This window comes from Stegastes partitus, unplaced genomic scaffold (assembly GCF_000690725.1).
Source record: "Stegastes partitus isolate 25-593 unplaced genomic scaffold, Stegastes_partitus-1.0.2 Scaffold1026, whole genome shotgun sequence".
NCBI classification, from domain to species: domain Eukaryota; kingdom Metazoa; phylum Chordata; class Actinopteri; family Pomacentridae; genus Stegastes; species Stegastes partitus.
The window spans coordinates 60,195-84,778 of record NW_007578757.1 but is presented as its reverse complement, the minus strand read 5'-3'; the positions used below and the strand labels follow the sequence as shown (position 1 = coordinate 84,778).

The 24,584-nt window shown below is 41.6% G+C and overlaps 1 protein-coding gene across 5 annotated transcripts in view; it reads left to right on the top strand.

The window, feature by feature from the left end:
• Positions 1-24,584, top strand: part of trioa (trio Rho guanine nucleotide exchange factor a) — a 90,088-nt gene that overhangs the window by 7,916 nt on the left and 57,588 nt on the right. For 4 of the 5 annotated variants that reach the window (XM_008295163.1, XM_008295162.1, XM_008295161.1 and 1 more), the window contains exon 2: positions 14,005-14,055. In XM_008295163.1, coding sequence (XP_008293385.1) covers positions 14,005-14,055 — 51 coding nt within the window. Of the gene's footprint in view, positions 1-8,570; positions 8,653-14,004; positions 14,056-24,584 lie in introns of those variants that run through there. The other variant, XM_008295164.1, reaches the window with a different exon arrangement.

Sequence of the window (24,584 nt, the reverse complement as noted above, 5' to 3'; positions counted from 1 at the left end):
TGTAGCCTGTGACACATTTAATATAAAATGGGTGTATCCAGAATGGAATGAAAACAACCAAAGTAGCGTTTGACGAATCGCTGTGTAAAACGCCCACTATTACTCCACACCATGTGACAGAAACTCCTCTCTCCTAGAGCTTAGTAGGACAGGTTCCAAAAGCAATCGTAGCACTAAATTACAGCATAGCAGACTCAACACAGACATATTAAAAGCTACCAATGTCAGAGCAGCTGGGAAAAACATGGGTAACATAAATTAAGGCTCCTCAAAAAAAAAAAAAAAAAAGATTCTTGAGCATCTCTTAATCTCTAAAGAACCCCTCCAGTAAAAATCAGGTTGTTTTTTGACTTTGTTAACCTGCTCACATGGTTTTTATTTTAATATACTGGGAGATGCATCATGAGTGAACTAGGCAGTCATCACCATGGATGAGCATTTCCACCTGAAACTCTGGTGTCCTGATGACAGCCTCAAAAACCCAAATCCAAACAGCCAGAGTTTCACATGTCACAAACTTAAGGAACCAATCCTGTCGACTTGCAGGTTTGGACTTTCTAAATCATTTTTCTGCTTCAGAATCAGTTTCTGCTTTAAACAGTTATGGCTGAATTGCTCCAATATAATGATTCGATGTTGTGTAGCTTGGAGTCTTAGGTGAGCTGGTGTGCTCCAGCTGCAGTGAGCAGTGAAGGGATGAGTAAGAAGGAAGACAGGAAGTCGATCTGCACATTTTACAGGATCATTAAATTAATCGGCAGCTATTTTGATAACCAATTAATTGGTTAAAGTATTTATTTTTATTAAGAAATCGAGTAGAAATTCTCTCATTGCAGCTTCTTAAATGGAAATATTTTCCGGGTTCTTTACTTCTCTATGACAGTACACATAATATATTTGGGTCGTGCATTAAACACATTGAAAGACATCTTTTTTTTTCTGACTTTTTATGGACCACGCAGCTAATTGATGATTTGAGAAAGTATTCAGCAGTAATAAACCAGCAGTGGAAATACTTGCTCGTTTTAGCCCTGGTGGAGCATTATATCTCAGCCATTTGAAAGCATAAAGGGAATATTTTTGTGGAAAAACTGCTAATTATTAAGTTTTAGTGGTTTAATCAATGACCAAAGAGGAAATGTAAAACCTGTATTGGCCGGAATTAACAGCAGAGAGCACAGATACCACAAACGCGTGGTTATTGTTGTTGCACAGTCTACTTGGAGTCGTGCTGGAGGACTGTGCTCCATACATGTGCTGTAAATCGACTACTGCCAAGTATGTACATAACTGCCTTTGTCGCTGGGAATGTCCCAAGCCATTGGCGCGGACCAGGACACTAAATAGTAAATGACTCGGAACGGATCGGGGCAGAAGAACTTAATCTGGATATCCCTACTCGTAACATACCAGCTGTATGGAAACAATTTTTAGGCGGTAGTTGGATGTTCCCAAAGATGTTCACCAACACTTTCCAGTATTCAAGTAATATGTCACATGGACCGATGTGGACTTACAAATGTAGAAAGTACAACCGTGGCCATACACATCCACTGTTTATCTCGCAGGTTTTTGGTCAAATTTTGACTGAAAGTTCATTATTTACTCTCATTTTGGTTGTGTTTTTCGTCTGCACAAACTCTCAGCTTTTAACCGCTAAACTCTTCCCTCTGTTCACCAGCTTGTCACTAATTTTGTTTGTGTTAAATGCCTCTGTGGTAAACGTAATGGCAAGCTGGCACAGTACACCATGCTCCTTCAGGCATTTGCTGCTGATCAGTCTATCATGGTCTTGGAAGGACTGGTCACCTGGGTTAGGTTTGTTTTGGCTTCGCAGTGACATATTCCAGTGTGCAAAGTCTAGGTTAGCTTTATTCTCAATTAAATGTGCTGTTGAATTAATGTCATGAGGTGAGCCAAGAGGTGAATTTCTCATCGTGGCAGTAATAGTTTCCTGTCTGAGCCACACTACGTTTAGTGGTTGGAAGCAAACACACGGAGGATAAATGGGGAAATTTTACAAGGTCTTAAAAACTGATAAGCAAACTTACAAATGCAGACGAGGAAAGAATCAGGTGCAACGAGATATTTTGCTATGAAGCAACATACAAGTATGGCGACGAATGGAGAAATTATGGCTGCAAATTTCACATTTTGGGCTCTACCGTTGTAACGCACGAAGAGAGAAGAATGTTTTGACCTCACAGATTAGGGTCCACAGTAGAAATGGTCGGAAAACCCGACTCACAGATGCCTGACTAGACTAAACACTGTAATTTTTCAATCAGAACACGGTGAGTGAAGCCATCAAAAGCCATGAAGTAAAGTGAATGGCAGCGCTGGATTTATTTGTAGCCCAAAGCATGTATGATGTCAGCGTGAACTTTTAGGTGTACCGCTGCAATACAATCCTTCAACTAGAACAAAAAGCACTAGATTCAGTTTCAGACAGAACAACGTTGACTTCCCCTGATCGTCAGATGCTTGTAAACAAGTCAAGTCTTTCTCTGGATGTGCCATACATTGCAATGTAAAACACGGCTTCCAACAGCATTTTGGGATAACAGTCATCATATATGTCTGGTTATGTTGTAGTGAAATCATGACAGAAATGGTTTTAATACGACTTCCATAGATGTGCACACTGTTAGTAAGGCACTGTAAAAATATATGTGTAGTATATTTTGACAACCAGAAAGTCAGAATGTTGTTAATCACACCGTGAGCAGATTGCGGATCCTCTCAGAGCATTATGTGTGTGGGAAAGAAGACTGGCCAAGACATGTTTTAATAACAGATCTGCTTACCTGAACATACATACATACATACATACATACATATGGCACATGTGAGAACTGTGTAGCAGCAGGACAAGTGTCTGTTTGTGTGTGTGGTGGTGTGATGCTGTCAGCTCTAACAGCATTAAGCATGTTAGAGGTGAGAGTTCATTGGATTACACACGCTGACCTAATCTAATCTGGTGTGTATTCTCTGGGATTACTGTGTGTGTGTGTTTTTGTACGTAGGCGTAGAGCTACAGCGAGGGAGGTAAGAAGGTACTTTTTGTTGTGTATCACTGCACATAGTTATACACACAGAGATGGTCAGCATCGCATTGTTTCAGTTTTACTATTGTCAGCTAACTAGTTTCTTAACCAAAACAATACTTTTTAAAATAAAACATGCTTTTCTGAAAGAAAAACTCTTAAGACTAGAGCCTGACTAATATGTTGATGAGCCAGTTTTATCAGCGATACACAGCAATATATCCTATCAGATATATTGCATAATTTTAAATGCTGAAAAAGATGCCAGAGGACCGAGTTTGTCCAACATTGCGCAGCAATGTGTCTGCAGCACATGTAGCAGAGTACACATGTCAGCTGAGCAGGCGGTGGTATGGAGTCAGGTGGTATCTTCATGGTAAGTTGCTAGCTAGTTTGTGGCACACATCACTGGAAAATTGATTTAAAAAAAGTTTGAGAAACATTCCTACTGAAATCCTTAAAAAGAAAAAGAACAAATTTTCAAACCATGAACGTTGTGGTTTCATGGGTTTGTTGTTCGAGAGTAACTTCCTGGAGTCCTTGCCGATTGCCAAATAATTACCTTTAAATAGTTTTTTTTTAAAATGAAATATGCATTTCGTACAAAAATAAAAGTAAAAACAAAAAAAAAACATGAGTTCAAAAAGGAGCAGGAAGAAGTCTAAACTTATTAACTCCCACCCCCTTATCACCCTATGATTCATTACAATATTACATGTTCCTATATGTAAGAGTGGTATGACGAGGGTACGTCATCTAACTCTGGTTAAGAAACTGAGTGATATTTCTAAATACAAACAGCCACGTATATCATATACCTAACTAAAATGTGGCCTAAAATCAGCAAGACTCAAATCAGGAATTCTATCTAATATACCAATACAAATATGACTCTGCATTCTCTACTAACGTTCTGCTCTTGACAGTTCTAGTTATATCTTCCCTGAGTGTTAGTGACACTTTGGGAAGCACCAAAAACAGTGTTGAGATTCCGTATCAGGCTGCAAACCAGTGCACCATGTGTAACTTTCAGGCTAAAGCAGTGGTTTGATTCAGAGGAAGCAGATGTTTTAACATGCGCACAAGAAAGATACAGAAGAAAAAAAGGCTTTTAATGCTATAGGTGCATGTTTTAGCTTGCGCTTTTTTTTGTGTGTCCAGGCTGGGTTTTCAGTCTGTCACCATGGCAACCACAGCTACCATGTCAGTCCATCTGACCCATGTCATTTCTTTCCGAACAGGCCTATGTAAACCAGGTCGGCAAAGGCCTGTTTTTATCACTGAGCCTTTACTGCTCGCACAAACAGACACAGAGGTTGCCGCCCAGATACTGACGAGATAAGACCAAAGGCCAGCTGATAAGAGCTAATAACGACAGTCGGTTTATACGGTCCCGATATAGAGCATCGAAGTTGGGGAGGATCAGGATGCATCGAAAACGAAGCTGCACAAATACGAAGAAAGAAGGTTGCTCGTGTCGTACATAGCTGTCAGTCAGAATGCTTGTGAATCAGGGCACATAATGTAAGGTATTTACAGTCATATTTGAAGTAGGGAAGGAGAAGGTATTGGCTGGCAGTTCATCCCAGTAAGCACTGTTTCAAATAAAGTTACTTAAAAGTATAATATAGTAATGTCAAATATAGTCTATTAGCCCATTAGCCAGGGAATTGAACTATTACTGTGTTTGTCAGATGTGTGAATGAAAGAGTTATTTAAATTCCCTCTTAGGAACAACTGAAACACACATACAGTGTACACACACACACACATCTACACACACACACACACACATACACACACACACACACACTCACACACACACATGCACCCAGATATGCAAACCTCTCGCCTCTCTGTGTGTTTATAAAAAGGAGCTTGTCCCACTTTTTCCTCTCATCTGCCGTGCTCTCGTTCTGTAATTTCTCCGGCGTGATAGCTAATTGGTGTGAGCTCGGGGAAAATTTGCCGGCTTGCCGCCGTCTCCGTAAAACAAACTGGAACGAGAGAGGGAAAAGAGTCGAGGGGACAAAGAGAAAAATGGAGAGAAGATGGAGAAGAAGGATAAGACAGGAGGTACGTTGGAGGGGAGGGAAGGGTGCAGGTTGCCGTGAAATCCCATTTGCAGATAGCTATTTTCTTTACGCATTCTTGTAAGAGGAGCATAAACAATAAGCCTCGGAGTGAGTGAGCGATTATATTGTCCTGTTAGAGCGAATAAGTGAGTCTTTTCAGTGCAGGTGAAAGAGGAAGGAGAGAAAGAGCTGTGAAATTCAAAGACGGAGAGAAAGAGGGAGCGAAAGAGAGCCAGCCCTTGGAAAAATAATGAAGAGAGAAGTAGTGTGGCTTTGAGTGCCAACCTGTGCTAACAGAGTTTCAACTGGTTAATGAAAGAGGTCACTAAAAGAATTGAATTACCTTGCAATTGATTAGGACCAGTGTGAAAGATTTGCCAAAATGGTCTGTGCTCCTATTTTTGAGAGTTGGAAGAGACAGAGAGAGAGTGAACCAAACTAGGACAAGTCCTGAAAGACCATTGTACTCCTTTTTCTTTGGGTCTCCCGTGCATTCTAAACTGCTATCTCACTGTTGCCCTCCCTATCTCGCTCACTTTCTCTTTCTGTCCCTGTCTCTTCCTCTGACTACTACTCTTTACCCCCTTTTTCTCTCCTGCTAAGGGCCAGTAACCAAGAGAAATTGATCCACTGTAAACATCACAGTCAGTGGCCTTTTGTGTCTTCAAGCAAAGGCTGTGGAACGCTGAGGTCCTTGAGTTAGTCCCAGAGCTCTCCAGGTAAAATGAGGAACAGTTTAAAGCAGTGGCCTTTAGTCCTGATCTTTAGGTCAGAGCTGGGCTTTTCATCTTAGCTATCCAACAGGGGCTGTTTTACACCGGGGATCCAAGGTGAGGACGGGTAGCTGGATAGAAAAATGGTGTGTTAGTGCATCATTACTAAAGAGCGCAAGTGTAGTGAAATTATTCAGAGAATATACATTCCTTGTAGTCAATCATAGATTTGGGTTTGATTAAAGATTCAGTCAGCGTATGATGCGTATTTCTGGAAAGTAGTGCACAGGCAGTGATGTATTTAATGTTTCAGCTGTGTTTGGAATGAAGGAGAACTGTCTGTTTAGTTTGCAGTAATTGATCCCTTCGTGGTTACAGATAGAATCACCAAACAAGAAGCCGGTTAAGGAATAAAATTACTAATAAGTTAGAGATATGAGCCTCAAGTGGATTATGTTTACGCAATAGTGATGTTTGACTCCTCTGGTGAAAATCAAGTTTGTTTGTTTGTTTGTTTGTTTTTGATGGCAGTCTCAAAAAAACAGATTCACACCTCTGGGATAACAAAGGTAGTAACCCTAGAGAACCAAACCTGTTAAGGGTGTAACATACTTTCTGTTATTACTCTTCTTCAGAATTCATTCGGTGTAGTATTGCATATGGACCCCCTTGAAAATGGACCCTGGGTCAATATTCCACAGCGGAATATGGACCCCTCCTATAGATTAGGGTTAGGGGTTATGGACCCCCCTGTTCATCCATCCATCCATTATCTATACACCGCTTAATCCTCACGAGGGTCGCGGGGGGGCTGGAGTCTAACCCAGCCGACTTAGGGTGAAGGCAGGGGACACCCTGGACAGGTCGCCAGTCCATCACTTAGAGACAGACAACCAAGCACACTCACATTCACACCTACGGACAATTTAGAATCACCAATTAACCTCAACATGTTTTTGGACTGTGTGGGAGGAAGCCGGAGAACCCAGAGAGAACCCATGCTGCACGGGGAGAACATGCAAACTGCACGCAGAAAGATTCCGATGCCCCCACCGGAACGCGAACCTTCTTGCTGCGAGGCAACAGTGCTACCACCTGCGCCACCTTGCAGCCCTCCCCCTGTTCACATTTATTTATATTATTAAAATTAGTTTGGGGTTCCATATTCTATATGGGGGGTTCATATTCCACAGCAGAAAATGGACCCCGGGGTCCATTTACAATCTTACACCTGGTTCAAACATTGAATTGCACTCTGCAATTCTGTACTCTGGAATAGGTTTAGTATTTGAGTAGAGCTGTAGGTGAGCTGGTGTGCTCCAGCTGCAGTCAGTAGCGAAGGGATGGGCAGAGACGGAGGCAGGGCTTTCCTCGCTATGCATATTCTACTGTAGCAATGCTGTACAACTACATCTAAGGCCACTGTCATACTTTCAGCGTCCACAAGGGTTAACTAGAGTTTGCGTGACCTAAATTTTGTCACCTGTCAGAGTCCGCACAGACCCTTCTGCCAATGTCTGCTTGCAGCCCAAAATTCATGTCCACACGGCGACTTCTCTACAAGGGCAGTAGTGCACATGTTCTGCAGCAGTGTGCATGTCTATATGCTGACCTACTTCGCATGTATGAAACGGAGTACTCCAGACAGACTCCAGCTGACGAAAAAAAAAAAATATAGGCTATATAACAACTATCCAGGGTGTCTGCAGCTGTCCGTGTGTGCGTCCACAATAAAATAGAAGTTACTTTTGTAACTTTATATACTGAGATGAGTCTAAAGAGGTTATTTTAATGACTAAGGAAGGCGTTTGTCATTTAAATCAAGTGGAATGATGTGTGGAGCTATAGAGGGGTTCAACCTCTGACTGGCTGTCTTTTAACTGAGCCTTCACATATGTGTACATGTGCACATGTCCTGAGTTTCGCTGGGTAGTGGGCCATCTGCATTTTTAATGTTTCCTGTTTGCAAGTAAGCACATATACAGTGCGGGCAGTATGTCAGGATTTCAAGTGGCAGCAGGCTCTAAACAAAAACTTGGCAACATCACGGCAGAGTATTCTGGGGGCTGGATAACAATATAGTAACTTCCTGGAATGAAGTTATGGCTTTGCTGCACGAAATTGGAAGTCTTTAATGAAGAAATTGTGTTATCTAGAAGCCATGTTGCGGACCTGATCTATCCTGTTGTGGCTGTGCTTTTTAATCCTCTAAGCACACAGAAACTGCACAGGCAAGTATCAGGGATAACCAACGCAACTTTTCCTCTCCTGGTACCCATTCCAGTAGCTCAATTGAAAATTTCAGTTTGCACAATGTACAATCCAATACTAGTGCTCTCTGTTCCCCGAATGTCTTGTGGGATGTATAATGAGTAATGTATTGTGCCAAGCAACAAAAATCCTCTCAGATGGATGATCCCTTAGGTAATGTGTTGTTGAAAGTGCTGTCCATGGCCCTTGACATTTAAATGTTTGCTACTCCCCCTACAGCTATATCTACAGCTACACTCTCCAAGACAGCTTTGACAGCAGGGTATTGCTCATTGTTTTTGCGCCTCACACCTCATTTCAGCGAGTGTGAGCCAGACAATAGGTATTTTTAAATGAAAGGGGGTCTTTCCTATTTGTGTGTGAGTCAAACGATGAGTGTGCCTGCCGAGAACTGGAAGGCAGGGGCCCACAGAAAGGGTGGTCTCGTGTTAATGCAGGCTCAGAGTCAGAAACAGTGTGTGTGTCGGGACAAGAGAGAGCTGTCTGAGGAAGCGAGCTCAGTTTAGGATACAGTGTAGCCAGTGTTGAGCAGAAGCTGAAGCCTAGGTGAGTTCGCTGTGTCTAACTGTTGGACAGAGTCTGGATGTTTTATGCGATTGGGCCCGTTACAATTTTTGCTTTGTCACTTCCTCAACGGCCGTTTGATGCGTGTGTGATCTGTTTAGCTTTATCCAAACAGCTTGGCTGACGTTTCAGCGGTGGGCTTATCCTACTATGGTCTGTTAACAAAGTTGGCTCAGTGTGTATGCGTGTCTGTGTGTGTGTGTGTGTGGTTGGATTAACACGCTGCTCCAACGGCCACACTGCAGAGGAAAATCCTCCTCTCATGACTGCATGTGTATCTGTCTCTCTTTATGCACACATACATTGGGTTCTATCTCCTTTTAGTCCATGCATGTTTGACTTCTGGCTCAACTACAAGTCTCATTGTTTAGATTGTGATAAGTTGTGGGCAACCACTACTGTAGTCTGGTATTACATTGTTGCACACTGTGGCTTAAGTGGACATCTTTGGCATTGCAAATATGTGAAGTATGTGGGTGTTTGGTCTTTGTCTTTGCCTTCTCCTTTTTCTCGTCTTTTCTCCTTCATCCCGTTTATTCCCTGTGAAGTTTTCCCAGGTACATGGCGTTAGAGAAAATTCCCTTCAGATCTTTGCGCTTCCCTCGACTGCTCAGCTCTGCTTTCCCATGCTGTGTCGGTGTGTGCATGTGTGTGTGACGGAGCTTTTTGTTATGTTCCTGAGGCCTGTGGCATTGGCTCTTGCTGTCAGCAAGTTTGCTCTTGTGTAGTTTTGTACTCTGCTGCTATATGTTCATTAATGGTAACTGCCACCAGCAAAACGTTGCTAAATCATACTGTACTTAGTCGAGCATTTATTTCAGAATGAATTAGCCAATAAAAGGATTAAATATGATATAGCTATATTAGTCCTTGCAGGGAATCGTTCTTACTTAGTGTCCCTTAAGCAAGTATTACATCTGGACATTTCAGCCATTCTACTTTCTGTGTCTAACAGCCCGACTCTCACATTTATGTCATGTCCATAGTAAGGGTGTTATGACACCAAAATTTTGGCACCAGTACCATTGAATTCCCAGGATTCTCAATGTCAAATTTGATACCAAAACAATAAATTAGTACGTTTTTTGTTTTTTTTTTAAATAACAAAACTGCAGCACACATAGCGTGCCAACACACACAAACGCCTGGGCTGAACAGCAATGACACTGGCCTTCCAATGTTATTAGCAGCTCCCTGCTCATGTCATGATGAAAAAGTCGACATCAACTGAACTCTATTCATGTGGGCTATAGCGCACATATAGAAGGCCAATCGTAGCAGAAGAATATAGCAGGTTGTAAGACCCATTCTTGATCCACACTGCAATTTAGAAGGTGATGGACTATAAATCTTTTGCTAACCACCATAAAATAAATAAGTACTTGTTGTGAACCATTGTTGCATTAGCCTAAATAAGCAAACATGAGCTTTGTGAACTCTGTTTGTGGTACATTGTGAAATACCGTCACAGTTCAACAGCAACGTTTCATGATGTCAGCGTTTTAATGGCATTTTGTTCATCTAAAGTTGACTGGGGTTAAATTCTGTGCACAGATCTGGATATCTGCTTCTGAGCTGCTTAGATAAGTTTGAGGTGTTTCCTCTGTTTGTTTAAATGTGACACTGTTTGTTTTCTGGCTTTTGAGCATCTGTAGCTTGTCCTTGATCTGGAACTCAAACACTAACTAGCTGCATATATGAACTGCGTTGGTATTTTCCCACAAGTTGCAGTAGACCTGTTGCATTACCTGTTGCAGCCATTCCACATATTCTTGTTATTGTGCAGTGTTTCCAAAATCTATAGCGTCTACGGTGTCTTCATAGAAAAACAACCGCTGTCACGTCTTCTAAATTTTCACCTCAACTTGGTACAAAGTTATCGGCTCTTTTGACATCCAGAGTCCGTAGCATTCACATCAACATCCTGCTCACAATTTTGACAAGCTAACAAGGATTTTCATAATAAAGCAATACTTGAAAAAACTAAACAAGTTAATAACTAATGTCTCATCAGCACAAGCCTGTTTTGAAAACTTAAGTCCTGTGTAGAAAATCACGGCCCTGTCTTTCGTTTGAATTGAGCCAGTCGGCAAGAGGTGCCAGGCGGCCCAGATGGCTCTGGCATAACAACACGGGGTCAGTCAGGCAAATAAAAGTTGAACCGAGCTCAACTTTTGCAGGAACTCCACAACATTCAGTAAAATGTTGTATCGTCAAGTCATACAAAGCGTGCACTCCTGATGGATTACCATGTAATGTCGATCTGTTTTCAGTCAGAATTTAATATCTAAATGTCTGTTGTTCAAAGCAGTTACTCGCAATAGATGAAAACTGTGGTATTTCAACCGTTACGCAACCGACTCTGCAGCTATACAAGCCTCTTTAGTGGGACTCTCTATTTTCATTAGTATGACATGAACATAACAGAAGGTGGATGATTGTTCTGTGTTTCTGGATGTGGGCAAGGTAGCTGTTTTCTGATACAGTTTTTGAAGAAAACCAAATTTTTCCGCTTTAATCGAAACTCTTGTGGGCATGCTTGAAACAGTTACTTAATTGTGACTACAACTATGACTGCCAAAATATCTGTGTTCAGTATTAAGGGTCGGACTGTGATGGCAGTGCAGAAATTCACAACTCAGATGTTTGAGTGCATTCCAGACACGTAGGATTTCCTAGTGAGAAAAAAAAAAGTAGTACCACAATTGATTTGCATGTTTTTTTGAAGGGATACCAGGTAGCTGCTAAAACTGAGCCTCGATATTAATGTGTGCAACGTGAGATTTTACTTTCACTTCGTTCGCAGTAACTGTTTAGATTTTGCTTCTTCTTTGATGCGCTTTTGCTGAATCTAGAACACAGAGGAAAGAAATCCTGAAATGTGTCTGTATGTACTCTAACCTGCATGTTACGATATCAAACTCAGACTGCCTATCCTAGTGCATGTTGGATAGCTGATGATACAGATCCTATATGCAGTGCGACAATCAGCTTCTCTCCGCCTCAGTGCGGCGCTCCGCAAGATTAAACAGGAAGGAGTAGTCCTGAGTCAGAACAGAGGGAGCATGTGTCACTGAGTCAGCCAGTCGAGCGTCCAGCCTGTTTACATGTTGACAGCACATGACACTGACCGTGTCTTCCCCTCAGACACAGCAGCAGCCTCTCTCACACACAAGCTATAGGCCGGATCAATGGGCCGATTGTTGTATTGGCTGAGAAACCAGTGGGCCTCGGTCATGAGTTATAGGGGGATAAGAAAATGACTCCTGTATGCAGTGGTCCAGTGCAAGCGGGTAATTTGTTCTGTTTAGGGACACGGAAATCCAAAATTGCTTGTACCTTAGTTTTAATGATTACAGACGAGCAGTAGCATCTTTCTCACAGTCTAAAAAATCAAGACTTCTCTGTGATTAAGACCGTGTTGCTGCTTTGGGTTTTCGCTTCACTGAACAAGTTCATGTCGGGGAGTTTTCCATCAGCCTGACCAATGAAAAAACCCTATTGTGAAAGCCTCAGCTCTGTTTGTGCTGGACAAACAGCACCCTCTTCCCCCAGTTGTTGCTGTTAAGCAATGCAGTAAATTTCTATATCCAGCATGGTCGTACATTCGATCATCATCTGCTCGGCTATCTGGTCATTTTTAGCCACGCTTGGACGGATGGCATGTTAACCTGATAGGCAGCTGTTTGTTTTGGTTTGGAGTGAAATGCTTGAACATCTATCAGATGGACTGACATTAAATCTGGTGAAGTAATTCCTGAGGATGTAATAACTTAAATGATCCCCTGACTTTTCATCAGGACAAAATTTTAATTCTATTGCTTTGATGTGTGACCAACAATGGCAGTCCAACCAGCCTTAGCTGTACTTTGTATGTTTCTTTGTTTAACTAATATCATCAACTAAACTAAAACAGAAAGCAAAGTAAACCACCCTTGTTTAAAATGAATATGTTAGTATGTTCTAAGAAGAAAAAGCCTTGATTATACTCCTTTGTGGATGCTCACACGGACAGCTGCAGACAAGACGGACACGAAACTTTCTAGTCTGCTTGAAAAGTGTACTACGAGGTTGTCAAGCTTGCCCCTAATCAGAAATAGTGGATATCACAATTGTGGTTCTCACATTCTTTATTAACCAAGTTTTTCTTCATCGGGCTCCGTGCTCGCTCCAATACGAGGGTTTGGCATGTCAGTTGACTCTTCTTCAAAACGGACAAAATGCATGCTGCTGCCTACTTGAGTAAAGAGGAACAGGTTGTTATAATGAAGAACTATGAAGGATATACATATTTATCATGGTTAAAAGCAGCTCTGATACTGCAAATGATGCAATAGAGGAGCTCTGGTGGAAAATAGTTTTTCGTGTAAGTTAATATGGTTCCCACTCAGTGCACTCTCAATGCTTATTTCTATCATGACAGCTGCACATCGGAGCTGTTAAACTTTAAACATTTAAACACGATACCCACCAAGTGCATTTAGGTCCGACTCCGGCCCATAATGAACAATATGCGGCGATCGCTTTAGTTTTTTTGGCCAAATCATAGTTATCCTTATATTATTGATGTAATACTCTCTGTGATGAACACCATTAGACTAATCAGTTTCCTAATCTGTGTTCTATCAGCAGAGTAAAACAGACTTGGCAGGAAATTCAGGACAAAACGTAAAAACATGTTTATGCATTTTCTATGCAGGTTCCTGTGATAACGCAGCACATACAGTTTGCCTGCTTTAACAGTTCAGTGTGTTTACTAACATACAGCTGATATAACACATTCCCTCAGCTGAGAATCTGTAGGAAAATAAATGACGAAAAGGAGGCACTACTTACAGATCATCCCAAATTCCCAACTGAACGAAGCCAAGAGTAGTTTAGCTGCAGCATCAGCTACCATTGTGATCCAGCAGGTTGAAATCGAGCTACCTTCGTGAACTCTTTGAGAGAAATGAAGTTCACTTGAACCCTCTCACTGGCGTTAGCATTGGCACTTGCATAGTACTTAACTCTTGCTCTTGTTTACTTCCAGCTTGTTGTGACATTCTGATCCTGTTATCTTTGAGGCTTTTAAGTCAGTATAAAAAATATTTTTTTAGTATATATATATTTTTTTACAGTGATCAATAAATCTGACAGCATTGGAATAAAACATATGAAAAAGTCATGCCTTTCTTTTTTTGCTAACCATATAAATACCATTTTCATATCATCCTTCTGTTCTTTTGGTGTCACAGACGTTTTGACTCAGAACACGAAGCAAAATTAGTTCTGTTTCTTTTTTGGTAAAGTAAGTATTTATCTTTTTTTTTTGTTGTGTTTGTGTGCCTACAGATGGATCCCTCCCTAAAGAGCCAAAAGGAGATGTATCGAGCCAGATAGCAGGTAAAACAAACATTCACATATACACAAGCCCCAACACACTATTTGGCAGCAGATTTGCCATCCTTGCTATGCCGGTTCTGTGAGTGGTGATGGTGAGAGAAGAGAAGCATTTGATTGATATTGGAAATGGGAGTGTCATAGACAGGCATTAGTCCTCTCACATGATTTGGCTTCCCTCCTCGTCTCCGTCCCTCCATCTCCTCCCTCCCATCCCGCCATTACATACCATATCTCCCAGAACGTGATTGGCTACATACGTCTTGTGCCCGTCTCCGTAGCGACAGCTTTGCAATGAGTTGAGATGGACGCTTATGCTGTCTCCTCCAATATGATTTATTCATCCAATTTGCTGTCCCCATCATCCTTAAATTTACTTTCTTTTGTATCCTTTCCTGTCCGTTACACCTATTCTTCCTGTTTTATTATCACAGTCTCACTCAAGCCTAAAAAAACAGGATGTGATGGTTGGTTCCTTCACATGATGGTTAATATCTGCTTTTTAGTGCTGCCTGCATCTGATGTGACATTTTGAGGAGACATATGACCAGTTTGATATTTAAGATTATTACTCCCCTGCGCTTCAGTGGAAAGTTTTAATATTTCATACACTGGAGTTTCTCTTCTGATAAGGAGGGTTTCACAAATGATTGACTTTAGTCTGGGAGTATCAGCAGTGTCGGCCTTGAAAAGTCAAAAAATCCTCAAAACCTAGATATAAAGGAGGGCAGTGATTTGGCAGGTTGCTCTAAAGCTCCAGGGCCTTGATGGAGATAGCTTCAGTGCCCGTAGGAAAAGACGATGAAAACAACATGAATGCAATGATATGTAGACAGTCCTTGGCTTTGGTGCTACCGTTTGGCCTGTCTGCATGAAGCTGTCAGGGAAGTGTTTTTCTTAAGCTTCCTGGAGCTTGCCAGTTATCACTTCCTGGTTTAGAGGGGAGGGGAGGGCGGGTGTGTGTGTGAGATTAAGGTCTGTCCATCTGTTGGCCTCCACTGGTCTTACTGGGCGGCTGAAGAGTGGGTAGCAAGGGGAGGGTGTGGAGTGTTGTTATGTAATGATGTTAATGCCTTTGGACCTTGACAGATGTGCTCTAGAGTGCTTTGCGTCACCGTCTCCCTTTCAACCTTTTTTATCTCCGTGTCTGTCTAGAAGCACCAAATGTATGTCTACCCTTATATCACAGAGCTGATTTTGTGTAAATCTTCAGTAATCTGCTGCATACTGCAGACTGAAAGCATCACCTCCAGATGGCGTATTCGAGCAGATTGGAATAGCTGAAGCAGAAAAAGGGTTGCAGCAGGCAGAGCTGCAAGTGGCTGTTGACAGTGAACTGCAGCAGGAGTCAGCTGCTGAAAACATGACTACACTGTTTAACAAATCACTATCTGTTGCGCTGAATCTCAGGCAGCGACAGGAGGGAGGTGTGGAAGTAAAATATGCATTTTTCTTCTCTCCACTTCAGTTGTGCGAGCGTTTTGCGGGCGAGACTTGGTGTTCCAAACAGTGCACTTTCTCTGTCTTGTCACGGTTTGTCAGAATGGGATCAGGTGGCATTAAAAGATCCGGACGAATGAACTCTTGGCACCAATAACAAGCCGTCTTTTCTTTCTCGCTCTCTCTCTCTTTCTTTTTCTCACTGCTTCCTCCCCCCCTCTTCTCTCCTCCCCTGCTGTGTTTGGGTCGCTGGGGTAACCCTGGCCTGTTTCTTGCTCGGTTAGCCTACCCTGCTATTAGAGGTCTGGACGGATGGAGAGAACAGAAAGAGGCGGAGGTAAAGGAAAGATGGTGTGCTCGCTCTCTCTCTCTATCTTTCAGGCCAAAACTCAGATTTGGGGACAAAAAGAGGAAAATGGGGAAGGACACGGAGAGTCTGAGTGGCTTGGAAACGAGCTCCCAGACTGTGCTGTTCAATCGCTTATGCTGTCAGCTTGGTGTCTCTCGATAATGATATACCATTTTCATCTACAGCGCCTGATTTTCAATGCAGCATGAAATAAATGCTACACAAATATCTCTTTCGAAAACGACATCTTTTAGCGCAGTTTCTCTCTCTCGGGTTTGTACAGACAGCGTGTCTGAGGAATCGTTCTTGCAGTGTTATGAAGGTTGTTACTCAACAACCTTAGGAGTGTTAGGCTGTGAAAAATGCAGTCAGACTTACCTCTTTCTGCCTTAAAGAGCTGGTAGTGGAGAGTGAGGGAATTCTTTGGTCCCAACTCAGAGAGAGGCTATCGTAATTTTCAAAAAATGAATGCTTAATATTCAAGTATTGCTTTTGCATTTTTTTGGGAAAGAAAGCAGAGGTTATTTTTGGATCAACACCGAATTTGCTCAAGTGCAGCTAAACACATGGGTGCATGTCACTTCATCACTCGTTGGCCACTTGTTTGTGTATGTACAGTGACATAGGCAGTGCCAGCTGTGGCCACAGTAGGCTCATTGTGACCGTGGCACAGCCGTGTCTGATTCCAGAGGCCAATAAGATCGGCTCTTCTTGCTATTTTGTTGCCCAGTAAGTCAACCAGTACAGGAACCAATCAGAACTGCTTTACTTAGGATGCAGAGGTGGAACAAAAGCTCCCTGTAAGATGTACCGTAGTCTAATGGCAGACCATGGAGATGAATAAGACGGCGTTGCTTGGTGCGAATAAAAGCACAAAAAATGGCATCATAGAAGTAACAGAAGAAGAAGAGAGTTTATGGTGTGAAACAAAGAGGGCAGACAAAAGGTTGAGGTAGATGAGAACATTGGCAAGAAAGAACAATAAATAAGGGAATGTAATGGGAATAAAACTGGTGAACAACGCGGTGTTCTTTTCGTAACATCGTCGGCTGCCAGATTGGAAAATGACGCAGTCCTCTCCCAGAGTAGGTGCACTGAAACCTCAGACGTATTAGCAAACAGGAGGAGCGAAGTGAAAAAGACTGCTGTTTCTGATTGGTCTTTAGACAATATTGTTTAAGTTACTAAACATACAAAAACACTATCCTGTGTAACAATGTTGTGGTCATTAGGACTGAACATTATTGTATTGATTTACAATCGTGACTTCTAACAGTGCATTTCGCTCATCGCAAAGGCTGTAACTCGTGATGTACCTCATGCAGTGTGTCTGACACAAAGTTTAAACTGTCCTGTCAGTGGTTTTATAAATTCATGCTGTCCTCTTTGTGTGACTGTCACGCTTTTTATAGTGTCCCATCTGTTAATGTTCCATAACGTGTTTTAAATCATTACACAGTGAGTACTGAACCAAAGCTTGACTCATAATTAGATATTTTTATTCATTCAGCCCAAATGGCCATTGTATGCTGCATATGTGTTGTGCAAGACTGTTTGAGAGGCATAGCGATTATAAAGGAGGCCAGGGTTTAACAGTTTAGGATTTATACAAGACATGCTATCTGGGGGATCATGCCAATGACTGTATTAAAGGCTGGTCGGCCTGCATGGATATCAGATCAAATATTTAGCATTTTCCAGTCATTTCTATCATTATTATTATTATTATTATTATTATTTTTAGCCACAATGTCTCTGTTAATGTAATATATGGAAAACATTTTTAAAAAAAGGCATTATATGAAGATTTTTGTTGGAGTTTGTGTTATTCTGTATTCTAGCACCAGGATTTTCATTTTTACTGCAAATGTTTATCAGTTCCAAATGTCAGTTACCAATCTCATTTATTACTAATAATCAGTATCGACATGGATAGATCCCTAGAATACACCGCACACATGGGAAACATAAAAAAAACATGTCCATGCATACGCAAATGAAATAAATGTAAAGTGCCAAAATGAAATGAATTCCCTTCAAGAGTTGGAAATGGTGCACTATTGATGAACCAAAAAAAGCATGCGGTCAAATACAACTACTCTGTCCAGTATCTGTTTTTCCTAACCAGGCTTTTCAGAGTGTCTGTGATCGTGATGTGGGTCAGGGGTCCAAGTCATGGACACACTATTCCTGTCCACTCCCTCAGCCTCAAGGAATTTCTGCCATTCCCACACATCCCTCAGCAAGGAATTTCTGGCATGTTGTGAATGTGGGAAGTCCGCAGCTATGCAAGGATGCACACACATGTGCACGGTTCTGGTTTCTCTTGACCCGCAACAGCTGGCTTCGGAACTGATGTGTCCCAGTCAGCTGCTTGGGGCGCCATCATGAGATCGAGCCCGTATGTTGCTGTTCTTTAATCAAACGGAGAAGATGCTGCGAGTGTGTTGGTTTGTTGGCAGCTTTCCCCCTCCTTCCCTCAGCTGACTGGACCAGCCGTCCCATCTGTCCATGTCCAGGCAGCTGTTGCATTCTCTGTCGCTCTGACACAGAAACACACACTCCGTCCCCTCCCCGAGGTATTTGTCACAATCTCTCCAGGACAGTCTTGTAGTGGTGGTGTTGTTGAGTAAACTGCTTTGTTGTATCAGCGAGTCTAATGCCCACTTGACCTCTCAGAGGCCCCTACAAGTCTCAAGTCTCTGAGTTGTGTGCAGAGTGTTGACATGTTGTGACACACACACACACATGACCCAGTAACAGTCATGACCTGGTATGATGAACTCACTGTGTCATGGTAGTTTCACCAAAGGATGATGGACATTTCTGGCATTTCCCTCTCATCCCTTTCTCACTCACGGGTGCAGCCATACCAGTGATAACTGTGTTTCACACACTTCACACAGCGCCAGTGCCGACGGATGTGTTGGATTTTCAGCGTTGCTTCGGAAAAGATGATCAAGGCGTGTTTTAGTTTTGATAAGCTTTAACATTTACCTGCGCTTTTGAAGAAGAAATTCTTCTTTGGAAATTTGAGCTTGGCAATGGACACCGGCTTCTTTGAATTCCTGAATTTAGACATCATCAGCAAGGTAATGATAACCTTCTCAGCGGTAGCTAATGGCTTATTGATTAAAAGCAACACATGGGATGCATTGTGTTTCCCACAGTTTGCCATTGTATTGTATGAAGTAAGCTTTAGCTGCTCATTGTGTACGTTTCATTAGCGTGCCAGCAACTTTGTGGCACTAAGAATGAAGTCAAAAGACAGAAAAGTTATTTGATAGGATGCACTATAGAGACCTAACTTGACTTTTATAGCAAGTTGCCCTCTTTTAATTCTGGCACATCAACAACATGACTTAATCACATCCTTTTCAACATGATCAGTATAAAAACGCGCACTTCTATCTTAGGCAGAGTAAGAAAATGCCAACTATGACCTCCATCTGCCAAAGGATATGCCACATTGTCATGTACTTCCATTGAGAATTCTTTCTTTCGTTGAAAAAGTGTGCCTGTGTGATTACAGCCCAAATGCTGATGGCAGTTATTTTGATCAGCATTGAGATCATGATTATTTATCACGATTATTCTTTAACATTAAGGACTAACTGTTTTAATTACGCTTTCACATTCAAATAAATAGATCACTGCTTTCACTTACATGTTGGCGTGTGTCCCTGCTAACGTACAAACCTGTATAAAAATAGAACTTGAATAACATTCCCTCTCACTTGGATTAAGTGTGTTTACTAGAGGCAAAATATAAATAAAATTGTACCTCATTTGCCGAACCATCTGGGAAGCCAAAGTTGTGATTAGTATTCCATTAACTGTGCAACCTCATCATTTTATTCACTTGTTTGTACCGACTGAAGAGCCGATTTAGGCTCGTTATGTGGTTCTTTTTGCAATGCAATAAAGAAAACCGACTTTTTACGCTGTTGCAGGTCTTTAGAATTCTTTGTGTTCCATGTGACGCACAGAAAAGTTTGTTCACAGGTACATTAAAAGCATTTATACAGGAATCACTATTAAATCATTTGATTAGACGCAGACGTCTTGATCAAAACATCATTTTTTTTAGCAGAAATGTGCCTTTTACTGGCCAAAATAATTGTATTTTACCGTTTTCTTGGCTGATTTATTTCAATGCAGTTTATCATTGATTGTATTACAATAGAAACCACGATCAGGTTTCTCCTTCTGACATGATCAGCTCTGAATGCCAAAGTACACCTACGCCTGTTGCACTTTATGGTCTCGTGAAGTTTAGAGTTCAGCAAAACCACGAAATCTGTAAATGAGTTATTCTGTCACAACTGTGAGAGAACAATGCCCGATGTTTCCAAATATCAAATACGTAATTTTACTCAGGGCTTTAAGGAAGCAACGGAGAGCACCGTAAAACCACTATGAATCTCTTATAATGACGAGTTAATGACAAGTCTTTAGTTGACGAGTTAATGAAGTTGTGACCTTCAGATAATGGACCTAAATTATGAGCAACCACGACTGCTCAGGGATTTCGGTGATTTCATACTTAACACCGAAACCTTGATAAATGGTAAAAATGGTAAATGATCTGCACTTATATAGTGCTTTTATCCAAAGCGCTGTTTCTCATTCACCCATTCACACACACATTCATACACCAATGGTGACAGCACGGTAATAGCATCTGCTCCGTACTTGTACACAATGTACTTTTTAGTATTTATGATGTATTGTATAGTGAATTGCTACACACTGATACAGTTAATGCATATGGATGCGTTAGCTGCCCAGTGCCGCCACAATTTAATACTGTTGGCAACTGAGCAGGAAAGGAAAGACTGATGTGTGTTTGATGTTGCATCGAAGTCTCTCCTGCACTGTACGGGTTTTCCCATCAATCCCAGGTCTCCCTCCTCGTGCTAAGTAGCTTCTCAGGGTTCATAAATGCAGTGCAGGCATTTTATAATTATTGCCCCTCCTACACAACGAGGATTACCTCCAGGAACCTGCCTTTCCAAAAGACGGGCAGATTAGCAGCTCACCTAATGCCACATGAGGTACACACCAGCACCATGAGTCTGCACTGCTTGCTCGCGCTCCGCCGGTAGCCCAGTTTCTGCTTGGAAATGTTTGCTCCAGCTTTTCCATATGGACATGTAGACAACACCAAAATGGGTGGTTTTGGTTGTCTGCAGGATTGGAATATCTCCCCTCAGGAATCTCAGGATTAGCCTCAGCTGCTGCGACTCTGCCCACAGTGGACTGGGATCCCTTCAGCACGTCGGCCCGTCAGTCTATCATTAGCTGATGGTGGCAGCGGACTACGTTTCTCCATCAGCGTAACCGAGCCAAATCCGCAGCAATTTATGGATTTTTTTTTTTTTTTCTTTTGCAATTTATGGACGGATTTTCAAGCATGGCTTGCTGGGCAACCAATCACAAGTGGCAGTACGCCCATACTGGCTCCGCCCTCATCCAGCTGACAGGTACAACGCTGACTGTCTGGTGGTGGGTGGATGAGTGGGTGGCGATTCCACCATGAGGTCGCATCCCTCCTTTCCTTTTTCTGCTCCTCCTCCTCCTCCTCGCCTGCCGTTCACCCTGATGGAAACTGAGTTGACTTTTTGTTTTCTTCATAGTGCTATAAATGAAAAGAAACTAAAGCTTAGAATAGAGGAGAAACAGGTTGAAGGAAATAAAAAAAAAAGAGAGGGATGAAATGAGAGTGTGTGACAGTGACTGATTGGTTGATCTATCATTACCGTCTGTCTTTTCCTCCCCCTTGTGTCTGGTTGTCCACCTGTCGTTTCCCACGCACTCCCCCCTTCTGCCTTCCTCTCCCTCGTCTTGCCGACTTTCCCTCCCTCGCTCTCTAGCCCGCCGTCCCCTTCATACCATCTTCTCTTCATGGCACAGTCGAGCGTCTTCGTTAGCTCACCGTTTTTGCCCGGTTCCTCTTTTCTTAGTTGTGTTTGCTCATCATTTATCCAGAAACCCTCCTTCTTCTTCAGTGTATGTTTCCGCGTGTGGGTGTGACCTGGCCACTCTATATTTAGCTGCTGTGCCACTTTCTCCAGTCCCAGAGCACTGCAGAGTACTGGGAAGTGATGGGTCCGTGTTGTTAAAGTTAGCTTTAGAGAACGTGTGCACAAAAACAATACTTCAGTGCAGGTAAATGCTTCCAAAGGAGGTTGTACCGTACAGGCATTTGTTGTCAGGGGCTTTAGATAATGAACAGGTGATAATCCTAGAATGGGATGTGATTGTGCATCAACATTTATTCGTGCAAGATGAAGTGATGGACATATTATTCTCAGTATACAACTTCCCTGCACTTTTCTGGAGCTTGCTTGGAGGAAATCTCTTCTTGAAGTAGTTCGTGTAATGCTTTGAACACCACTGATTGATGTCTGTATCCGAGGATCTCAACCTTTTAGATAATTAGGAGTGTGACGTAGAGGCAATTTCTCTCCATCAGAGTAAACACGAACATATACATGAACCAGGGTCGACTCTGGAACTGAGAAGCTTAGTGTTTAGACGGAGGCAAAGTGTGTGTGTGTCTGCGTTTTGAGGTGTGTTTACAGAGGACGATGTGTGTCGGAGCGTCCCTTTTAATCCAGTGACCGTTAAACTGACCGTACAGTAGCAAATTCACACGGCTACAAAGCGCTCACTGTGTGCGCTCTCTTTCCACAGTCTCTCGCAAAAACGCGGCGGTTTTCTGCTTGTCATCTTGTCAACATTAGGTTTTTCATTGACCTTTGATTATCCTCCTGCTCAGTGGCAGCCAGCCAATCAGACGGGAGGTTTGCGGGCAACATCAAAGATTGTCTTTGCTTTAGAGGATGAATCACTCCACGGTGAAAACACGCTGACTTATCTATCCATATGCTGCCACTCACCTCGATATGCGCGCTCTTTTAGCATTTAGCTTCACATGGCAATGGCAAAGGTGTCGCTGCTGTAAAATATTGGCAAAGATGAGTATCATGCCAGTAATAAAGCACCAGGTTATATTCGGTACGCCGTGTGTATATAGCTGCTATAAAAGTGGCTTTCATGTAACGGTCAATAAATTCATAAACTAACTACATAAAGACCAAAAGCTGTTGCTTAAATTCAACAAAGTTTTATTGAACTTGTACAGCTGCCTTCTTTTATCCACAGGAGAAAGTTGTTCAGTTTACTGTCATAGAGGAGGAAAGAAAAACCTCAAAATACTCATATTTAAGAAGCTGCAGTCAGATTTTTTCTCTTTTTTTTTTCTTTAAAAAATGCCTTAAACTGATAAATCGATTATGATAACAGTTGGAGATTCATTTATTAGTTAGCAACTAATCAATTCATTGTTGCTGCTCTACCCACAATCTACATTATTTCATTTTGACATGAGTATGTTGTAAAATAACAGAACTCTTTGGAACATGATCTGAAAGTGAAGAAAAAAGATTAGACGCTTTATTGATGAGTTTATCAACAACAGATAACAGTTTTACTGATCAGTCAATTGTTTAAGTCACCAGTCAAGTAAAAGTGCTGATTACTCGCAGTGTTTCTAGAACATATTTTTATGTGCATTTTAATGTATCTAGTTCCATCCCATTAATTGAAACAGTAAAGTTAAATAACACAGTTTCACAGTAAGACTTACCCTGACTTGACTTGTTTTTTGACTTTTTAAAACAAAGAGTTGAACATTGATGGAAACACCTTTTCCAAATAGGTTGTGATGCAGCAAACATTTAACTTGCATGACTGATCAGCAGTGGAAACCGGAGACTCCAAGACAACCTGAAATATGGCCAGTACCAGCTGACATGAAAGAATAATGACAACTCCTCGCCCAATTGAGAACAGTTCCTTAAGACCTCATCATTTTTCTGCCCTCGATGGCCGAGGCAACTGGCTTTGTTTGTTTTCTTCTTTGAGGTTTTTTTAAGCAGTTGGCAAACAACTGGTTTTGTTTCCTATTTGCAACCTCTACTCAGTGTATTACAGCCATGCATAATGTAACGTATACTGCCACTATGCTGCCTAGTTTAATGCAGTTAGATTTTGAACCAAAAGCAGTTTCTGGATTATTTTTTTTTTGTCCTGTCTAATTCTTTTCACTGCTGTGAGCTCATTTTTCACTGCAATATAATGTCCCAAAGAAAAAAGATATTTTACTTCTCACATTTTAATTTCTTTCTGTACTTGTTTCATATCTGCTCCGTATAAACACAGCCTGCAGTTCAGCCAGAAAATGTCTGATTTTTTTTTTTCCTGTGACTGTTGGTTACAGCTCAGTCTCTCGTGGTTTTCCTGGTTCTGTTGAGGACCCAGAATTTTTCATTTTGTACAGAATCTCGTTCGACCCAGTGTTTTCATTTTGGTAAATTTTTAAACAAGTCATACATAATGCACTGTTTTAATAAAATATACCAACTTTAAGCTTGGATTTAAGCGAGTTTTCCAAGAGAATAACATGTTACGGATGAGTAGTTAACAGACCGTGGGAAAGTAGAAAATCCATTGTCCGATGCCCGTTTTGTGATTTAAAAAAAAATTATATATATATATTTGTATTTATTAATTTATTTTTGAGATAATATGCCTTTCAAACCTGCTGGTGGGTTTTTCTGTTCAGAGGGTTGATGAAAAGCAGCCTAATTAGTTTTTTCTTTCTTCCTTTTTTTCTTTTTTTATTCTTTTTGGACATTTCAAATTTTCACTTGAAGTTCTCTTGCACAGAAACACA